At 43.9% G+C, this 21,796-nt stretch overlaps 1 protein-coding gene across 5 annotated transcripts in view; it reads left to right on the top strand.

The window, feature by feature from the left end:
- Positions 1–21,796, top strand: part of LOC136862817 (uncharacterized) — a 377,696-nt gene that overhangs the window by 6,770 nt on the left and 349,130 nt on the right. The window contains exon 1 of one of the 5 annotated variants that reach the window (XM_067139081.2): positions 12,746–12,841. The exons of the other annotated variants lie outside the window; for them this stretch is intronic. Coding sequence (XP_066995182.2) covers positions 12,828–12,841 — 14 coding nt within the window. The 5' untranslated portion in view covers positions 12,746–12,827. Of the gene's footprint in view, positions 1–12,745; positions 12,842–21,796 lie in introns of those variants that run through there. 5 annotated transcript variants of the gene reach the window in all.

The raw sequence follows: 21,796 nt of genomic DNA, 5'->3' as shown, positions 1-21,796 counted from the left end.
GTTCGTTCCAGGGTGTTCCCCTTTCAGCTGCGTCTTTATTGCGGACACCTCATTAATAGTCTCGATGTGCCTCATTTGCAGACAATACTTCCTTCAGATGAAATGAAATGGCGTATGGCTTTTAGTGCCGGGATTGTCCGAGGACATGTTCGGCTCGTCAGGTGCAGGTCTTTCGAATTGACGCCCGTGATGAGGATGAAATGATGATGAAGACAACACATGAACACAGTCCCCGTGTCAGCGAAATTAATCAATGATGGTTAAAATTCCCGACCCTGCCGGGAATCGAACCCTGGACCCCTGTGACCAAAGGCCAGCACGCTAACGACTTGGTCAAGGAGCCGGACTTCCTTCAGATAAGCCTTCGTCTAATAAAGCATCTATATTGTACTTTTCTTTACTAGTGCTAGTGCGTCAAGTTTCGCTGTTAGCCCCAAGCGGTACTGCGTGCCCATTTTTTTCTTTAGAGCGCCTCGCTTATTTTCAAGGTAGGCCTGCCGTGTGGCCCCGCACATGAATTTAACGGCAGGGGGTCGGCCTTTAAATAAGGAAGATGTAGTCCCATAATTAGCATTTTTTTTGGCGGAATAACCGTTTGCACTTTTTAAGAAGTTTGTCTTTTTTACTTATTTACGTATTAATTTAGGCTTATAATTATTTCTCATCTACAAGATTCGTCATAATTTTCAATACATTCTGCTAATGATACACTCTTATTTACAACATACGTTTACCCTCCAGGGTAGGTTTTTCCCTCGGACTCAGCGAGGGATCCCACCACTACCGCCACAAGGGCAGTGTCCTGGAGCTTCAGACTTTGGGTCGGGGGATACAACTGGGGAGGATGACCAGTACCTCGCCCAGGCGGCCTCACCTGCTATGCTGAACAGGGGCCTTGTGGGGGGATGGGAAGTTTGGAAGGGATGGACAAGGAAGTGGGAAGGAAGCGGCCGTGGCCTTAAGTTAGGTACCATCCCGGCATTTGCCTGGAGGAGAAGTGGGAAACCACGGAAAACCACTTCCATAATGGCTGAGGTGGGAATCGAACCCGGGCCTCCGGGGGTGGCACCTAATCACGCTAACCACTACGCAACAGAGGCGGACTGCTTACTCCATTCTGAGGACAATTGGCATTACGTTCAAAAACCTTTTCCAAGTTGCCATCCTCATTGTACTTCATCGTGCTTCGAGCAATTTTTTCATCCAGTTTACAGTACATACTTTTTTTTTCTTTTAGTTCCTTCCAAATTTAAGTCCATCCGCATAACTGAATGATCTCTGTGTCCAGCTTTAGACAGGTGATGAGATCTCTTATTCTTGGGTGAGGCCTTCCACCATTACTATTGAATTTTGATTCCACCTTTCAAACGTATTGTTTGTGCTGTGTCTGACGTTAAAACAGTTCCATTTCTCCAGCGGGACAGACTCATTCTGCAGCCATTGCTCAACAAAATAGTCGAAGAATTCCGTTAACTTTACATCCGGCGGAGCTTGGCAGTGAATTCGAATCCATCCACTTTTAATATCGGCAGACTTCAGGAAAGCAAGTGCAGCGCATTTTCTTACATTTTGTCTTATTTTTTCGTTTTCCTTGTAAAGAGTCGTCATTCCTATTTCCTGAATCTTCCTCCACAGACACTGAGAGAAATGGAAAAGACATCCGTAAATCTCAGATTGAGGAAATTATTCCCTTAGAGGAAAAACAGGACCAGTCTCAAAAGGTCTACTGTGAATTTCTCAGGTTTCCATTCTGAAACAGCTTGCGCAACGTTTTCGAGCATCCAAATATATGTCTCCTTTCTCATGTCAGGAAGAAGTACAAATACAATAGGAGTGTTGTTAGTTTCACTTTCACTGCTTCTCAGGTCCACATGTGCCGTGTACAGTTGGGCAAACTGGCTGCTTAAACTCTTAAGTGTACCGCTAACGAAAAACAACGTTCTTTTTCGGAACATTTTCTTAGCTAAAGAACTGGCGAAAATTAACATTCTGTCATCTGCGCCGTCACCTGAAAGGAGAAAGTGCTTTCCGTCAAACATTTTCAACAATTCTTCGCTGAGGATGATTTCTGATGCTAACTTCAGTTCTTTCTGCACTCTGTGCTCCTTATTCCTTCCACAGTACATTGAATGTTCAATATTTGCGAACTGAGGAATGTGTGTTACAAGTTCAAATTCTTCTCCTTCTTAATCTGCTCATCCTCCAGGGTTGGCTTTTCCCTCGGACTCCGCGAGGGATCCCACCTCTACCGCCTCAAGGGCAGTGTCCTGGAGCTTCAGACTCTGGGTCGGGGGATACAACTGGGGAGAATGACCAGTAACTCGCCCAGGCGGCCTCACCTGCTATGCTGAACAGGGGCCTTGTGGAAGGATGGGAAGATTGGAAGGGGTAGACAAGGAAGAGGAAAGGGAGGGGCCGTGGCCTTAAGTTAGGTACCATCCCAGCATTTGCCTGGAGGAGAAGTGGGAAACCACGGAAAACCACTTCCAGGATGGCTGAGGTGGGAATCGAACCCACCTCTACTCAGTTGACCTCCCGAGGCTGAATGGACCCCGCTCCAGCCCTCGTACCACTTTTCAAATTTGGTGGCAGAGCCGGGAATCGAACCCGGACCTCCGAGGGGTGGCAGCTAATCACGCTAACCACTACACCACAGAGGTGGACTGCTGTTGTACTACTGTCCGTAAACATTACTATAGGGATATTTCCCAATTGCAATGTATTTGTTAATAATAATTTCTTAGCAGCCGGGTTGAGTAGTTCAGACTGTAGAGCCCTGGACTTCTGAGCTCAAGTTGGCGGGTTCTATTCCGCCTTTGTCCATTGGTGTTTAAAGGTGCTCAAATACGACAGCCTCTAGTCGGTAAATTTACTGACACGTCAAAGAACTCGGCCCCAGTGATTAAGTGGATCACTGTTACTGTGAGAGACTGGGTTACCTAAGGCTGCCTTCTGAAACGATATTTGATAACTGGCAATCGTCACTGGTAATGTACTGTATAAAGCGAATGTATAAGATTGTTTTCAGTTTTATGGCTTGGAGTTCAGTTGATATCTGAAGAATATGTACGCCTACAAATTTTTAAACTTTTGTGAATAAGAAACCCATTCTTGCTTGTCATCATCATCATCATCTGTTTACCCTCCAGGTTCGGTTTTTCCCTCGGACTTAGCGAGGGATCCCACCTCTACCGCCTCAAGGGCAGTGTCCTGGAGCTTCAGACTCTTGGTCGGGGGATACAACTGGGGAGTATGACCAGTACCTCGCCCAGGCGGCCTCACCTGCTATGGTGAACAGGGGCCTAGTAGGAGGATGGGAAGATTGGAAGGGATAGGCAAGGAAGAGGGAAGGAAGCGGCCGTGGCCTTAAGTTAGGTACCATCCCGGCATTCGCCTGGAGGTGAAGTGGGAAACCACGGAAAACCACTTCGAGGATGGCTGAGGTGGGAATCGAACCCACCTCTACTCAGTTGACCTCCCGAGGCTGAGTGGACCCCGTTCCAGCCCTCGTACCACTTTTCAAATTTCGTGGCAGAGCCGGGAATCGAACCCGGACCTCCGGGGGTGGCAGCTAATCACGCTAACCACTACACCACAGAGGCGGCATATTCTTGCTTGTGCTACTCTGTATTTAATATCCTCCTTACATCTGCCATCATTAGTTTTTCCTGGTACCCAAGTACTTCCTTTACTTCATTGATTCACATGCAGTAAGTCTAAAGTGATTATGTCTGAGAGAACGTCTAAGAAAATGAGAGTTGGCTATGCAGTTAGGGCCGCGCAGCTGTGAGCTTGCATCCGGGAGATAGTGGGTTCGAACCCCACTGTCGGCAGCCCTGAAGATGGCTTTCCGTGGTTTCCCATTTTCACACCAGGCAAATGCTGGGGCTGTACCTTACTTAAGGCCACGGCCCTTTCCCGTCCCATCATCGCCATAAGACCTATCTGTATGGGTGCGACGTAAAGCAAATTGTAAAAACAAAAATGAGGCCAATGGCATTAAGTCTAACAAAAGTGGTCGAACACAATTTAGTCTAATAATAAAAGTTATGACGTGTGTCCTCTGGGAAGGCCTGCTGCAGTCTTTCCAGTTGACGCCTTATAGGCGACCTGCGCGTCTGTGAGGATGGGGCCCTATTTATGATGAATTATAATGCTGAAGATGGCGATCACACCCAGTCCCCGAGCCATCGGAATTACCCAGTGAAGGTTAAAATCTCCGACCCGACCGGGAATTTTACCCGGGACCCCTTGGAACGGAGGCCAGCACTGTAACCATGTAGTTTGGTGTAACTAATTCTTACGTCTAACAGCAGTCTACCTCAAAATGTATTTTTACATGAGTTTAAAGACTGCCACCATTATAAAGACAAAGATACACCCTGAATAGTGAATGCATTAAAAAAAAATTAAACTGGTCTCTATCATTCAACGCAAGTGTTCTATAGTAACTTGGAAGAAGGTCACCTGGACTATTCATCCTCATCTCCATTATCTTAGTTTCAGCCGGTAACTCAAAGCCCTGAGGTAGACGAGAATGTATCCATTGTCTTGATAATGCTGACACCTAGATATCTACCATTTCCTCCTCCTGACGTGTGTTTACTACATCACCTTTTCTCGACAGGATATCGTATTCGTACTCATCTTGCCAATAACTGCTGTATCACTCTTGGACGTTATTGTTGTACTGGTCTAATTACTACCGTAAGAGATCTGTTAGACTTTACTGCTAGACAAGCATGGGCATTAGACTTTATTTTTAGACCTAGTCTCAGTGGACTTCCATAATTTTAAACCTTTTCCCCTTTTAGACATTCTGTCTTTAACGTACTGGCTTGGAAGCGCTTCGTTTCCCAGTCCAACATTTCCTGCAGCGCCTGAATTAATTCGATTGTATTCCAATCCTTTTATTTTTGGATTTATTAATTTTCATCTTGTAGCCTATTTCTTCTCGAAGTCCAGTCCGTACCATCCAGCAATTTCTCCAGATCTCCCGCAGACACAAATATAATATAATCGACAAATATCAGGATCTTGATTACCTCTCCTTGAATTGCGATTTCTTTTCAATTTTTTTAAATTTTCTTTACCGCTTGTTCTACATAAACAATGAAAAGGAGCAGGGATAAACTGCCCCCTGACTCACTCGTTTCTGGATAGCTGCTTCTTGTTCATAGCCATCGATTATTATCACTGCAGACTGGATTTTGTACAGCTTGTAAATAACCCTTCTTTTGTGGGTATTTAATCGAAATTACCTTCAGAATCTCATAAAGCTTGGTCCAATGAGCATTATCGAATGCCATTTCTAGACCTACAAATACCATGTACATGGACTTGCCTTTCTCAATTCGCTCTTTCAAGATCAGATGTAGAGTCAGTATTGCATCGCGTGTTCCTACATTTCTTCGGTAGCCAAACTGATGAAGAAGATTAAAAATAGCGCAGTCTATCAGAAAAATATGTAACTGTTCATTACACATAGTCTGCTTGAAATCGCTAAAATATTTACCATTACAGACGAATACAAGCTGAACACCTGCAAGTGAACGTAACACTGGATTGTTCGGAAAGTTTTCAGTGTTCTTCACAGATGTACAGGGTCTCCCTTATATACTCAGACCGAGCGCACGGTGTTTGTACTCTGGGCTACAGCAGTTGCCTCAGCCCAACGAAAGTCGCGCTCGGCCGCCCTGCTTTAAGCGTGTATTCAACCTTGCGTGAAACCTTATTTATAAAAGATGCTGGAAGTGTCATCCTTCATAATGAGGGACTTCATAAACATCATAAGGCTTTTCTGCACACCAAAAACGAGAGTTATGACTATTCACAGGCCTCATCCGAAAAGTACACAAGCTGTGGGTCGAATGAACGCTCATTCGGTGATGCAAAATACCACTCAAAATATCTCACTCTTGTGGCTGGAGCAGCAGGTTTTAATCAATGGGCCCGTGTAAACCTGTACGGTTTGTTGTATAATGTAGCTTTGTGTGCAGAAGAAACCGAAACCCCCACATGTTATGCTAATTTTATGAGTGATTTATCCGGTGACCGTTCAAGATTCGCACCAATGCCATCTAGCTTTTCCTCTGTTAAAACTGTTCGTATGCGCGCATGTTTTTTATTGAGCACTGAGCCAGTAGTTTCAAATTGATTCACAATTACGTGAATCTGTGCTCGTGAAGAAGGCCCTTCTCCAGGAAATTGCTGAACAAATGCATCGCTGACTCGTACTTAAAATAACTTTTACATACGCAAATACGGTGTTGGAATGATAACTGCCTCACCATGTTAACAGCTGAGATTCAGACTGGCTACTGATGCTTGCCAGGTCGAACACGAGCACGCTCCTTGCAAGGTGCGCGCCTCCCGTACAGCTGCTTAGGTCTCCGAGAATAAAAACGCCGCTGGACGGTCTGGGTTTATAAGAAAGACCCTGTATGTGTGAGCTCTCCTAATAGGAGTCTACGTCGTTCTACCGTTCTGTGCATGCACCGCACTACAATGACGTCGTTCTGCATCATATACTAATTCCCTTGGCTGATTTAGGGTTTGATAATCCACAGACAAAGTTAAGTAGTCTCTGAAGAGTAATTCAATGGAGTGTATTTTAGGCCTGTGATCTGAAGCTCTACCGTTGCTATTATTGTGTAAAATATAGTTATGGAAACAGTACAAGAAAATATAATCTGGCTCGATTACAGTTACTTGAGAAATATTTTTCTCAATTACGATTACAACTACTTAAAAAAAAGTAATTAGTAAATTTACAATTAAAATAGCAATTACTTTACAGAATGCTAGTCTTAACGAAATCACTGATTTTCGTCGCTTGGGGCTGGAATAATACAAAAGTTTGCAAGGGAAAGGAATATGTTACTTCATTCTGTGTATTTTATTTTTTAGCACAGAGGCATTAAGTGGCTCTCATCACTAGATGAGACTAAAGATGATACCTTGGAATTTTAGAAAAGATCTTTAACCCATCATTTTTACTTTTATCAAAAATTAAGTTCTCAGAAGGAAACCATAATTTAATTTCAACGATTGCAAATGTTAAAAACATTTAACCTCTTTAGGCTTTTCAGGGAAGAGATCTATCTGGTCCTTCGAAGAATGAAGGAAAGAAAAAGCCACGGAGTGTCCGAAAGTGGTGATTGGCTCCCTAGCCCAGGGATGACCAGGTTCAGGTTGGATTTACGACGTGAAGGGGCCGTCACGAAGCGCGCGGAGTGCCTGTCTGTAGTGATGGACTGGAATCGCGAAGATTGGAGCCTGGGAAATCGGGCACCCGATTCCGGAATCGATACCGAGGAACTAGTAGCACCATCTATGATGCAGATACGTAAACACGTGCAGCACGAATGTGTTCTATAATGTGAGTTCGTTTTGGTTTATAACCAGGTCACTCTAGATGTCATGCCTGCTCTCATTATAAACTCCCGGAGTTGTATATTTTAATGCGGCTGCAATTTGATCGGAATATATGATTCTCTGTTTGAAACTAATCAAATTGTATGGATTGTCAATAAATCAAAACTTGTACGGAGATTATTACACAATATAATACTACTTCTTATTCTACCACTTTTCCCACACCTGTGAGGTCGCGGGTGCGAACTGTGTCGCATATGTGGATTTGGCCCTGATTTACGGCCGGATGCCCTTCCTGACGTCAACCCTCTATGGAGGGATGTAATAACTATTGCGTGTTTCTGTGGCTGTTGGTGGTGCGCTGTGTTGTCTGAATATGAAGAGGAGTGTCTTGGGACAAACCAAACACCCAGTCCCCAAGCCAGAAGAATTAATCAGATGAAAATAAAATCCCTCTCCCGGCCGGGAATCGAACACGGGATCCTCTGAACCGAAGGCCTCACTCAACGCTAACCATCCAGTCAAAAAGTCAGACTTGACATGATATTTCAACAAAATGCAATTGTACTAAGTAGACAACCTTAGCTAGTGTTAACCAGTGATGGAAACAAAAATAGTAATTCTAACAGTTTCTCATCATAGTATTTAGTAGTACTGTGAACTCCGTCTCTGTGGTGTAGAGGTTAGCGTGATTAGCTGTCAACCCTGGAGGGCGCGATTCGATTCCCGCCTCTGCCACGTAATTTGAAAAGTGGTACGAGGGTTGGAATGGGATCCACTTAGACTCGGGAGGTCACCTGAGAAGAGGAGGGTTCGATTTTCACCTCAGCCATCCTCGAAGTGGTCTTTCGTGGTTTCCCACTTATCCCCTAGGCAAGTGGCGGCCGGGATGGTACTTACCTTAAGGCCAAGGCCGCTTCCTTCCTTCTTCCTTGTATTTCCCTTCCAATCTTCCCATCCCCCCACAAGGCCTCTGTTCAGCATAGCAGGTGAGGCCGCCTGGGCAAGGACCCGTCCTCCTTCCCAGTTGTATACCCACAACCCAAAGTCTCACGCTCGAGGACACTACCCTTGAGGTGGTAGAGGTGGAATCCCTCGCCGAGTCCGAGGGAAAGACCAAACCTGGAGGGTAAACAGATTAAGAAAGAAACTATATGAAATGTTTATTGCAAATTACATGTAACGGAGGTACGCTACCAAATAAGGTTGTGTACTTCTTGGAAATGTGATTCCACAGACTGTATACATTTATACTAGTGATATTTGAAAACCATATCAGAAGCAGAATACAGTATGAGCATAAATAAGAACGTCGATTGCTACACCGAGTGTCGAAATGTGTAATGTTATTTCCTGACTACCAGGTTAAATTGTTATTTCATTATTATGTGGCATAATTAATTCATAACAAACAATAAGACATTTAATTTAATTGGGTGTTATATCATACTATACTGTATACAAAATAAACAGTAAATATTGTACGTTCGAATTTATCCCACTTATATACGGACGACTCACTCTAGTGAGTGCACCCACCACACTCTGGTGACGTCATCGCGGAGCCGATACCTCGCATGCGACATTAAGTGCGGCCTCGGAGTCGTAGGAACCGTTTCCCGCAATTCCTGGCGTCATTCGCGCACATCACTACCTATCTGTATTCAGCTGTGTGTTCTAATGGCAAGAAAATACTCTACCTCAGCGTCGGAACGTAATAGTCTACTTGCATCATGCTATGGCACTGTCGTTTTGTGATGAGATGCGAAAAGGGTCCAGAGTGTGTGTATTGTTGACACAGCTCCAACCCCGTCATTCCTGCCCTAGGCCTCGAAAACCCAGTACCTTTCGGGTCAGAAGAGAACAGTAGTTGGCCAAAGGAGGTCGAATAGTAAAGATAAAGTGCAGTGAAGGAGCAAGTAAGTGGAAGCAGCTAGGGGAAAGCTCCCAAGTTGGGAGCCCATTGGGTGTCACCCCTTTTAGCCTACGACAAGAATCTGTGGATATATTCCATGGACTCATCCACTAGAAATTTAAAAAAATAACATGCATTTTTTCTTAAAATAATGGTGTAGTTGTGTCTAAACTGCAAACACAATCTTAGACGGAATGAGTCAATTACAGTCTCGTCTGATGTTATCTCTTCGTTCCGGGTACCCTCCTGTCATTGTCCCCACTAGTTTGTACCAGCAATCAATCTGACTACTTAGTCCGGCCCCGCGGTGTAGGGGGCAACGCGTCCGCCTGTCACCCGGCAGCCCTGGGTTTGATTCCCGGCCGTGTCAGGGGTTTTTAATTGTAATGATTAATATCCCTGGCCTGGGGACTGGGTTTTTGTGACGTCCTTAATATTCCTTTCCTCACACACAACATTCCGCACTATCGCCATTCCAGTTACGTGCAGGTTCGTATAATATGGTGCCAGTAGGGGCAAAGGATCCACATGAGTCGACGCCGCGAAAAATTAGCATTTACAAAATCTGACTACTTTCATGTATGTTACTTCTAACTTATGAATAAATATCCTGACTCCCCCCAAGCTTTCTCTCCTGAAATTCAGTCCTCTGGGGTTTCTTGCCTACTAACATCACAGTAGTCTCGTACAGTAAATGCTTATATTTATGTCGTCGTTGCGCCTGCGAAAACCGCTACGAGATATTATTGTGGGACAAATACTGACCCGCGACACACGTTACGTAAGAGCGAGAACACTGCCCTTGAGGCGGTAGAGGTGGGATTCCTCGCTGGGTCCGAGGAAAATACCAACTCTGGAGGATAAACGGATTTAGAAAGAAAGATTAGTTATATTCATTTAAAAAAATAATTGTAATGCACCATCATTCTCAGTTTCTGACATCATTTATACAAGTTTCACTTCAGAAAACAGTTCCATACCCCCTTGTCTTTTAATGAGAAATACTTGTAAGTGACTTAATGTCCTTTTATCCTTTTTCATCAGTTTTACGGATTGCAGTGCTAATTACTTTTGGTTGTGGTAAACTTACAGTAGAATTAGACCTCGTCCTAGTGTGCACTAAAATCACTATCTGAAAATAAGCATTAGTATTTTACTGAACTACTACCTTTTTCATTTCGCATTCATGCTTTAATTTTGAGTATGACACTTTGTTTAGATTTGATTTAAGAGCAACTGATTTAAAATCAAAATATCTTTTGATACCATTTGGGGAACTTATTTCGCCTACAGTCCGACTCGTTGGCTGAATGGTCAGCGTGCTGGCCTTCGGTTCAGAGGGCCCCGGGTTCGATTGCCGGCCGGGTCGGGGATTTTAAACTTAATTGGTTAATTCCAATGGCTCGGGGGCACGGTGTGTGTGTGGCGTATTCAACATTAGAAATCATTCTAGGTAGGGCCCGCATCTTCACAGACATGCAGGTCGCCTAATAGGCCGTCTACTAGAAGAAGGCCTGCACCAGGCCCCTCCGGAGGCCATACGCCATTATTATTATTATTATTATTATTATTATTATTATTATTATTATTATTATTATTATTATTGTTTGATCTACAGTTCGAACCTGAACACAGACGATCGATTATGGAGTTCCATATTTCTAATGTGTCGTTCTAAAACTACATGCATTGAATCGACTTCTTGAACAGCATCATGACCAGGTTCTTGGTATTTATGTTCTATAATGTTTATGACATGGTTGACCCTTTCTAAAAAAAATAATTAAAACAATGGACATGTTGTTTCTGACGTTAGGTTGGCACTGTGATTCTTGGACATGGAACAGTACCGGTACGAAAAATGACAGGAAATATGGGCATAGAAGAAAATGGTTCTGTTGATGTCGGGTGTTTTCAATGGATCTCGTCCCTCCCTGTCATTCACAACATGGAACATTCACTGAACTTCGTAACTAATATTTTAATAAAAATGGACTTAGAACAGTATGGTTCTAGACCATTGATTGACATGTCTGTCTGTCTGTCTGTCTGTCTGTCTGTCTGTCTGTCTGTCTGTCTGTCTGTCTGTCTGTCTGTCTGTCTGTCTGTCTGTCTGTCTGTCCGTCTGTCTGTCTGCTGTCTGTCTGTCTATCTGTCTGTTAAATCTTTAGCCCAGGAGCCAGTTGAATACTCAGAAAGCACGACCAAAGGTTATGCGGCTGTAGGGAAAATGATAAACTGGTGGCAGTGCTATGATGAGGCGTGAAGTACAGTAGTTTCACACAACTTCCCTCACTGAGCCATAATGCACTATTGCAGCACGAACGGCCCAATATGTAGCACCTTTCTTACGGAGTGCCATGACGGAAATTTTGAACTTCTACAATTTACCACTTATCAAACCAAATTTTACACACAAGAACATATTAATAAGACATAGTCCCACGCAAAAGTGGGAGCTGATTGGTTGCGAAGTTATTGATAAATAGGTTTTATTTTTATATGTCAATAAATACCCATATATTTAAGAACGACTCCGTATTTTGCAGTCAGAGATATACATTTTTCAGTCTCTCATTATTCCTTTGATAGGCAAAAATCCAGTTTTATGCTATTTCAGAAGTAGAAATATGAAAGTAATATTCAACTGACAATGAAACGCAGAACCTATTTTAATTCCTATGCACATGCCAACATTCTCTGAAAATTTCAGGTGAATCCGATAAGAACTCTGCGGCAAGGAGCATTTTATGCGTGGCAAAGAGGTGAGAAGAGTTTTAAGGTAGATAAAAGCAATTGAAAGTTTTAATAAACATACTTGCTTTAAAACTGCACTGGACTGTAAATTACTCCCTCAGATGTCGCTTGCGCACAACGTAGGCCTACTGCAAGGTAAATATATTCCAGTGAGATTATTGAAATGGTACTCCGAAAGAAGTTTGAAGCTAATTTTGTCTTACAGAGCGAGAGAAAGGGACTCTACATACGCCGAACAACTACCCTTTAAATTGGGCACAGCATTTAGAACTTTAAAAACGGAATTAGGAAATAATTGGCTTTGAAAGAGGAAGAATTGGGGATTTTAAGGTTAAAATTGAAAATTCGATTTTTTGTTCAAAAATCGCAACATTTCATTGATGACTCCCCTTATCTTCCAGACGCGGCAATCGAGCTCTGCAATCAGCGCCACGCATACCTCAGCAACTTCCATACTGTCACTGAAAGTGAGAGTTCAGTTTACTCTGGTCTGTGCCAAGAGGCGGGTGCGAAAAGACTACATCCTACAGGCTACCCTTAGATAGCATCATGATATAATTTTGTGATGCGGTAGTTAGGTGATACACTAAATGTGAGTGCAATGTAGGTTGAGCGTCCCGTCTATTTAGAGCTACAGATTTATTGTGATGTGTAACAATGGTCCGCTGGCCTCGGAACTTCCGCTGGCTTGGGGCACCCACAATGAAGGGCGAAGTCGGGGAAACTGGTCAGACTGGAGCCGACTGCACACCGACAAGGGACGCCACTGCTCTCAGCCATGGGAGTCCTCCGGTGAGTACCACACCACTAGATTAGCACTTGATTGTGGCCCAGGCGATAGAGGTAGCCCGGAGCGACACAGAATAGGATTCTCATTTCATGCAGATGGTCGCTATCTCGCTGAATTCAATGATTGTCAATGCATGATCATGATCAGTGACGCATTACCTCGCTTGTCAACATAGAAAACTAGCCACGTGGTGTAGGGGTCCAGATATTTTACTTCTGAATTGAGGGCTAGAATACATTTCACGTAACCTCTTCAGACCTACTGATACGAGAAGCAGCGATCCGGTCATGACAGCCAAGCATGTCGTCACGCTGACGATGTGGCGCTCCACTATCACTAGGACATCTGCCTGGGTGGCAGCCACCTTGGTAAATTAGGCTCTATGTGGTACGATAATGTTAGTACACAAAAATGTTATGCTAGCTACAGGATAAACAATACAAGAGACTGATAGTGTAACAGCACATAAAAATAGCTTCTTTTGTTGACAATATCAAGAAATAGGTCAAACATGGGCAGGGATTGAGAGCAAAGTTCACCGCTTGACTTTTGTCAGAATTGCGCAGCCTCCACCCTCCTGACAGTCTTCACCCATTGCTCTGGTTGCTCAACTGCAACCCGTATTCATACTGATCCACAAATCTGAACTTACAATAGAACGACCGAGCTCGATAGCTGTAGTCGCTTAAGTGTGGCCAGTATTCGGGAGACCTGTTGGCAACTCTGAAAATGGTTTTCCGTAGTTTCCCATTTCCACACGAGGCAAATGCTGGGGATGTATCTTAATTAAGACCACGGTCACTACCTTCCCATTCCTAGCCCTTTCCTGTCCCATTGTCGCCATAAGACCTATCTGTGTCGGTGCGACGTTAAGCAATTTGTAAAAAGAAAATAATAGAACGCACTGAGTCCGTGCCAGAGCAGCACATAGGAAGTGCCAGGATATTGGTACTTTATCGTGTTGTTCGTGTAGTTGTGAAGGGAAGAGTGTTCAAAGAATTATGTTTGAGCCTCTTGAACACAAACTTCTCATGCCTTACGGGCAGCCACATTCGTGGATATACCGTATAACAGCCATTGAGAATGTCCTGAACAGCCCTGTTCTAGTCAGGACATCAAATTTGTTCAAATATAGTTCAAATAAATTCTAACACAACGTTTTCAGTGCGAGTATATTATGGATTTTCTTGCAAGCCGGATTATTGCACAAATAATAGTAATGAAATGAAATGGCGCGTGGCCTCCGGAGAGGCCTGGTGCAGCTCTTTTGATATGACGTCCGTAGGCGACCTGCGCGTCGTGATGAGGATGAAATGATGATGAAGACGGCACATACACCCAGCCCCCGTGCCAGGGGAATAAACAAATTATGGTTTAAAATTCCCGACCCTGCCGGGAATCGAACCCGGGACCCTATGACCAAAGGCCAGCATGCTAACCATTTAGCTACGGAGCCCTGCATAATAATAATAATAATAATAATAATAATAATAATAATAATAATAATAATAATAATAATAATAATAATAATAATAATAATAAGGAACAACAACAAAGGATGAAGAATTGAAATTGGAACGTGGTCCCTGGTAGGCCCTAACGCAAGAATAATAATAATAATAATAATAATAATAATAATAATAATAATAATAATAATAATAATAATAATAATAATAATAATAATAATAATAATAATAATAATAATATACTGTATAGGAACAGGTATTTCACTTTACTTTCAATTAACATGGGCTTAGCTGAACGTCTGTATACCCCAAAATTAAATACAATTATATTATGTATTTAGCAATGCAATTATTTTGTTTAGAATACATCATTTTTGTGAATACAGCAATGATGATAGTAAACTTGGGCTACGGACTTCCCTCAATGTAGCCTACTATATTATAAAGGTACATCCAATAAAGCACCTACTGACAGCAAAATTTGGTCAACATGGGACAATAAATTATATAACCTAGGACGGGTTATTTTTACTTTTGAAGCGGACGAGCTGGCCGTGCGGTTAGGGGCGCGCAGCTGTGAGCTTGCATCCGGGAGATAGTGGGTTCGAATCACACTGTCGGCAGCCCTGAAGATGGTTTTCCTTGGTTTCCCACTTTCACGCGAGGCAAATGCTGGGGATGTACCTTAATGAAGGCCACGGCCGCTTCCTTCGCATTCTAGACCTTTCCTATCCCAACGTCGCCACTGGTGGTTGTCGCTCTCGTTTAGCCACAAGTTTGTGCCCATAGTTTATCGTGCCTAGAATTTGAAGGTCAGCTGTCTCATTACGCTAATTGTAAGACGGCTAGTGGGTGAAGGCTGACAATGTGAATGATGGTTGCGTCCCAACCTGTGGATATGAATCAAACGGAATGACCCAATTATCGTAAAAATGTTAATTCTCAGCGGAAGAATAGTTCTTATGTATTATTATTATTATTATTATTATTATTATTATTATTATTATTATTATTATTAATATTATTATTCATACATACATACATACATACATACATACATACATACATACATACATTATCGTTATAGACCGTTATGCCTTTCAGCGTTCAGTCTGCAAGCCTCTGTGAACTTACTAAATGTCGCCATAATCCTCTATTTGCAACTACTGCTGTGGCCTCATTTAGTTCTATACCTCTTACCTTAAATCGTTACAAAATTGAGTCTAACCATCGTCGTCTTGGTCTACCTCTACTTCTCTTACCCTCCATAACAGAGTCCATTATTCCCCTAGGTAACCTATCCGCCTCCATTCGCCTCACATGACCCCACCACCAAGGACGGTTTATGCGTACAGCTTCAATCATCGAGTTCATTTCTAACTTAGCCTTTATCTCCTCGTTCTGAGTACCCTCCTGCCATTGTTCCCACCTGCTTGTACTTGCAATTACTCTCGCTACTTTCATGTTTGTTACTTCTAACTTATGAATAAGATATCCTGAGTCTACACAGCTTTTGCTCCCGTAAAGCAACGTTGGTCTGAAAACAGACCATTGTAAGGATAGTTTCGTCTGGGAGCTGACTTCCTTCTTACAGAATACCGCTGATCGCAACTGCGAGCTCACTGCATTAGCTTTACTACACCTTGATTCAATCTCACTTACTATATTACCATCCTGGGAGAACACACAACCTAAATACTTCAATTATTCTACCTGTTCCAGCTTTGTATCACCAATCTGACATCCAATTCTGTTGAATTTCTTACCTACTGACATCAGTTTAGTCTTCGAGAGGCTAATTTTCATGCCATACTCATTGCACCTATTTTCAAATTCCAAGATATTAGACTGCAGGCTTTCGGCACAGTCTGCCATTAAGACCAAGTCGTCAGCATAGGCTAGACTGCTTACTACATTTCCACCTAACCGAATTCCTCCCTGCCATTTTATACCTTTCAGCAGATGATCCATGTAAACTACGAACAGCAAAAGTGAAAGATTACAGCCTTGTCTAACTCCTGTAAGTACCCTGAACCAAGAACTCATTCTACCATCAATCCTCCCTGCAGCCCAATTGTCAACATAAATGCCTTTGATTGATTTTAATAATCTACCCTTAATTCCATAGTCCCCCAGTACGGCGAACATCATTTCCCTCGCTACCTTGTCATATGCTTTCTCTACATCTACGAAACATAAACACAACTGCCTATTCCTCTCGTAACATTTTTCAATTACCTGGCGCATACTGAAAATCTGATCCTGACAGACCCTCTGTGGTCTGAAACCACACTGGTTTTTATCCAACTTCCTCTCAACCACTGATCGCACCCTCCCTTCCAAGATGCGAGTGAATACTTTGCCTGGTATACTAATCAATGAGAGACCTCGATAATTGTTGCAATCCTTCCTGTTCCCTTGCTTATAGATAGGTGCAATTACTGCTTTGTCCAATCTGAAGGAACCTCCCCAACACTCCATCTTAATGTTATTCCTCTATGAAGCCATTTCATCCCTGCCTTCCCACTATACTTCACCATTTCAGGTCTAATTTCATCTATTCCTGCTGCTTTATGACAATGGAGTTTATTTACCATCCTTTCCAATTCCTCAAGATAATTTCACCACCATAATTTTCTTTTCCCCCATGAGCTTGGTTGTTCGCGACATCACCAGGAAGATTTCCTTTCACGTTGAAAAGGTGTTCAAAATATTCCCTCCACCTGTCCAGTGATTCCCTGGGATCTGTTACGAGTTCACGTGAATTACTCAAAACACTGTCCTTTTCCTTCTTCCTTCCCTTCCTAAGATTTTTTATTACTGTCAAGAAAGGTTTCCCTGCTTCTTGACCTAGCCTTTCCAGAGTATTACCAATATCTTCCTACGACTTCTTTTTTGGATTCAACAACTTTTTGTTTCGCTCTGTTTCTTTCATCTACGTACAATTCCCTGTCTGCATCGGCCCTCGTTTGGAGCCATTTCTTATAAGCCTTCTTTTAACGTTTACAAGCTTCATCATTCCACCAAGATGTTCGATTTTTTCCATCTTTACACACAGTCGTTCCTAGGCATTCCCTTGCTGTTTCTACTACAGCATCCCCGTATGCCACCCATTCTCCTTCTATATTCTGAACCTGCTTACTGTCCACTGTTCGAAACTTCTCACTAATCCTATCCATGTACTTCTGTCTAATTTCCTCGTCCTGGAGATTTTCTACCCTTATTCGTTTGCAAAAATATTTCACTTTCTCTATCCAAGGTCTAGAGATACTTAGTTCACTACAGATCAGGTAGTGGTCTGTATAATCGAAAAATCCCCGGCAAACCCGTGCATTCCTAACAGAGTTCCTGAATTAGAAGTCGGTTAAGATATAGTCTATTATGGATCTGGTATCGCTAGCCTCCCATGTGTAGCGGTGAATAGCCTTATGCTTGAAGAGTGTATTCGTAACTGCTAAACCCATACTAGCACAGAATTCCAGCAAACGCTTCCCATTCCCATTAACTTCCATATCTTCCCCACCTTTACGAATCACCCTTTCGTGTCCTTCAGTTCTATCTTTAACTCTCGCATGGAAATCGCCCATAGCACTATCCTATCCTTGCTGTTCACCCTGACTACGATGTCACTCAATGCTTCGTAAAACTTGTCAACTTCATTCTCATCTGCACCCTCACACGGTGAATGCACTGAGACAGCTCTCGTCCCAATTCTTCCAACTGCCTAATTTACCCACATCATTCGCTCATTTACGTGCCTAACAGAAACTATGTTGCGTACAATAGTATTCGTGATGAACCTGTCAACCGGCGGCCCCGGGTTCGATTCCCGGTCGGTACAGGGATTTTTTAAAATTGTAATGATTAATATCCCTGGCCTGGGGACTGGGTGTTTGTGACGTCCTTAATCTTCCTATCTTCACACACAACATTCCATACTACCGCCATTCCAATTTACACACAGGTTCATACAATATGGTGCCAGTAGGGGCACAAGATCCACATGGGTCGACGCACCGAACAAATAGCATTTTTTAAAATCCTTATGAACAGTCCTACCCCATACTCTGCCCTTCCCTTTTTAACACCAGTCAAGTACACTTTATAATCCCCTATCTCTTCCTCGTTATCTCCCCTTATCCGAATATCACTTACGCCTAGTATATCCGGAGGATACCGAGCTCGATAGCTGCAGTCGCTAAGTGCGGCCAGTATCCAGTAATCGGGAGATAGTAGGTTCGAGCCCCACTGTCGGCAGCCCGGAAGATGGTTTTCCGTGGTTTCCCATTTTCACACCAGGCAAATGCCGGGGCTGTACCTTAATTAAGGCCACGGCTGCTTCCTTCCACTTCCTAGGCATTTCCTATCCCATCGTCGCCATAAGACATATCTGTGTCGGTGCGACGTAAAGCAAATAGCAAAAATATCCAGATGCGTCCTCTTTGCTGACTCAGCCAGTTCTACTTTTTTCTTCCATCAGTCCCATTAATATTGATAGCTCCCCATCGTTAGCCGCCGCTTTTCAGGGTTCCTGCAGGGCCTTCAGAGCTACCGTGGCGGTGCCGGGGCACACGAAGTCCCCACTATACTTCGCCCCTGCAGGCCATCCCCTACTTCACGACGTTGCCCGTCCCCCACCACGAGGAGGAGGGGTTAGACTTGTGGGAAACATATGCTTATATACTGTATATCAAATACTTGCTTAGGTATGTCTTATGAATCCATTTATTGAATAAGCACATTTGGGAGAGGGCGAAGTTTGACATTCGTGACATAGTCATGTGGTCGCTACCATAAACTGTACCTCCTGCACTGCTATGCTTAGTCTCTATTCGTCCAACCTCCTGTTGTTTTGTCATCTGGCCTGAATTTTCATCTTACAATTTATGCGTTCTGACGACATGTGAGCTTGCCATAACGTTCATTTTTTAATGGCGTATGGACCCTGAAGAGGCCAGGTGCAATTCTTTTGAGCTGACGCCACACACATTCCCAGCCCCAGAACCATGGGAATTAACCAATGAAGGTTCAAATCCCCGATCCAGCGGGGAGTAGGACCAGTAACCCTTGGACCAAAGGCCGCATGCTCGTAATATGTATTCAGACTCAATATGGAATTATCGAATAGATTTACATAGTTAACGAATGAGTTAAGGGCTTCCGGTTCGAGCTCAAACTTATAGCTTCACGACCCGTACCGCATAGTATGGTTTCCTATTTTCACACCAGGCAAATGCTGGGACTGTACCTTAATTAAAGCCACGGCCGCTTCCTTCACACTCCTAGGCCTTTTCTATCCCGTTGTCGCCATAAGACCTATCTGTGTCGGTGCGACGTAAAGCAGATTGTAATATAAATGTTACACTACTAACCACCACAGAAGCATCAAGGGTTAGCGTCAAGATTTACATCCAGTCGTAAAACTGAGCTTAAGTGTCAACAGCCGAAATAATAAATATATTATTGTATAACTGAACAGCACACCACTGTAAGTTCGACTTCGCTACATTTGCCCATCTCTTTATGTAATCAGTTACAGAGTGAAATAACGATAAATGTTTTTGAAAAGGCGGTGGGGCGGCGCCCAAAAGCCCTTCATGCACGAACCGCCACTGCCCTTCTTTCCGCCTTCACTGCCATTGAGGACTTCAGCGGAATTCACCAGAGCCCCGATAGCCGTCGCTTTTCAGGGTTCCTACAGGGCCTTCACAGCTATCGTGGCGGAATCGGAGCACACGAAGTCTCCACTGTACTTCCCCCTGCAGGCCAGGAAAGAAGAAGAGAAAGTGTGGTGGTTAGGGGAGAAAAATTCAGATAGAGCAGAAAGCAGTGGGCGTAAAACCAAGGTAGATTGTCCGTGCTGGCCTTTGGTCACAGGGGTCACGGGTTCGATTCCCGGCAGGGTCGGGAATTTTAACCATGATTGGTTAATTTCCCTGGCACGGGGGCTGGGTGCATATGTTGTCTTCATCATTTCATCCTCATCACGATGGGCAGGTCGCCTACGGGCGTCAAATCAAAAGATCTACACCAGGCGAGCCGAACCCGTCCTGGGATATCCCGGCACTAGAAGCCATACGACATTTCATTTCATTTTACCAAAGTATATTACTGGAGGAAAAACCGCGCTGACGTTTTCACGCGATTCTCGAACAATCATACAATAATACAGGCATAACTTGAACCGGTGGTCTCTATGGCACGGATTTTTTTAGTCAAATAAGCTGAGTAGCTGAGCCATTAGAGCGCTGGTTTTCTGGGCTCAGGTTGGTGGATTCCGGTTCATTCCGTTGGTATTTGAAGGTGTTCACATACGTCAGCCGCGTTGTCGTTGTACTAGCACGTAAAAGAAGTCCTGTGAGAAAAAATTCTGGCACCATAGAGTCTCCGCAAACCGTAAAAATAGTAAGTAGGATGTAACACCAATAACTATAAAATTAATTAATCAAATAAAATTATAATTTTCACAAATTACTGTATTTCCAGTCCGCTTCTGTGGTGTAGTGGTTAGCGTGATTAGCTGCCACCCCCGGAGGCCCGGGTTCGATTCCCGGCTCTGCCACCAAATTTGAAAAGTGGTACGAGGGCTGGAACGGGGTCCACTCAGCCTCGGGAGGTCAACTGAGTAGAGGTGGGTTCGATTCCCACCTCAGCCATCCTGGAAGTGGTTTTCCGTGGTTTCCCACTTTTCCTCCAGGCGAATGCCGGGATGGTACCTAACTTAAGGCCACGGCCGCTTCCTTCCCTCTTCCTTGCCTATCCCTTCCAATCTTCCCATCCCTCCACAAGGCCCCTGTTCAGCATAGCAGGTGAGGCCGCCTGGGCGAGGTACTGGTCATACTCCCCAGTTGTATCCCCCGACCAAGAGTCTGAAGCTCCAGGACACTGCCCTTGAGGCGGTAGAGGTGGGATCTCTCGCTGAGTCCGAGGGAAAAACCGAACCTGGAGGGTAAACAGATGATGATGATGATACTGTATTTCCTGGAAGGGATGACTAAGCCAGGCCGCGGCCCTCCCAGCTAGCCCAAGGACACGCCGCAGTCTCTCCTCTATTGTTCTCTTCGTATGGTTTCACCCTGCGCCTTCTGGAACACGAAACGGGAATGTTCCGTCTCTGACCGAGCCCTGAATATCCTGGTAACCCATAATCGAAATATAAATACAAGGCCGCCACGAACTAGGATGAGTTGTAGTGTTGGGGGGTCGAGTGTGTGGTGGGTGTTGCAACAGTTAGCGTTGGAGGTCGGTAGTACTGTAGTGTTATCTGCCGCCAGTGTTCCACCCGTGTCAGAGTACGGTGTGTGTACTGCCTTGGAGTACTGACGGGAGTGCTGTACGTGTACCGACGTGGAGTGAGTGAGTGGAGATTGACGGCAGAATTGCTGGTTTTCGTCTATGCCCTACCGGAGTTAGAGTATCATCGTGTACTGAGCATAGTGCTGCCTTGGAGTATTGTGTGTGTACTACCGTAGACTGAGAACCCTCGTGGAA

Source organism: Anabrus simplex, chromosome 2 (genome assembly GCF_040414725.1).
Source record: "Anabrus simplex isolate iqAnaSimp1 chromosome 2, ASM4041472v1, whole genome shotgun sequence".
In the NCBI taxonomy this organism is placed as follows: Eukaryota; Metazoa; Arthropoda; class Insecta; order Orthoptera; family Tettigoniidae; genus Anabrus; species Anabrus simplex.
The sequence above is the reverse complement of the archived record's forward strand: the minus strand, read 5'-3'. Positions and strand labels throughout refer to the sequence as shown.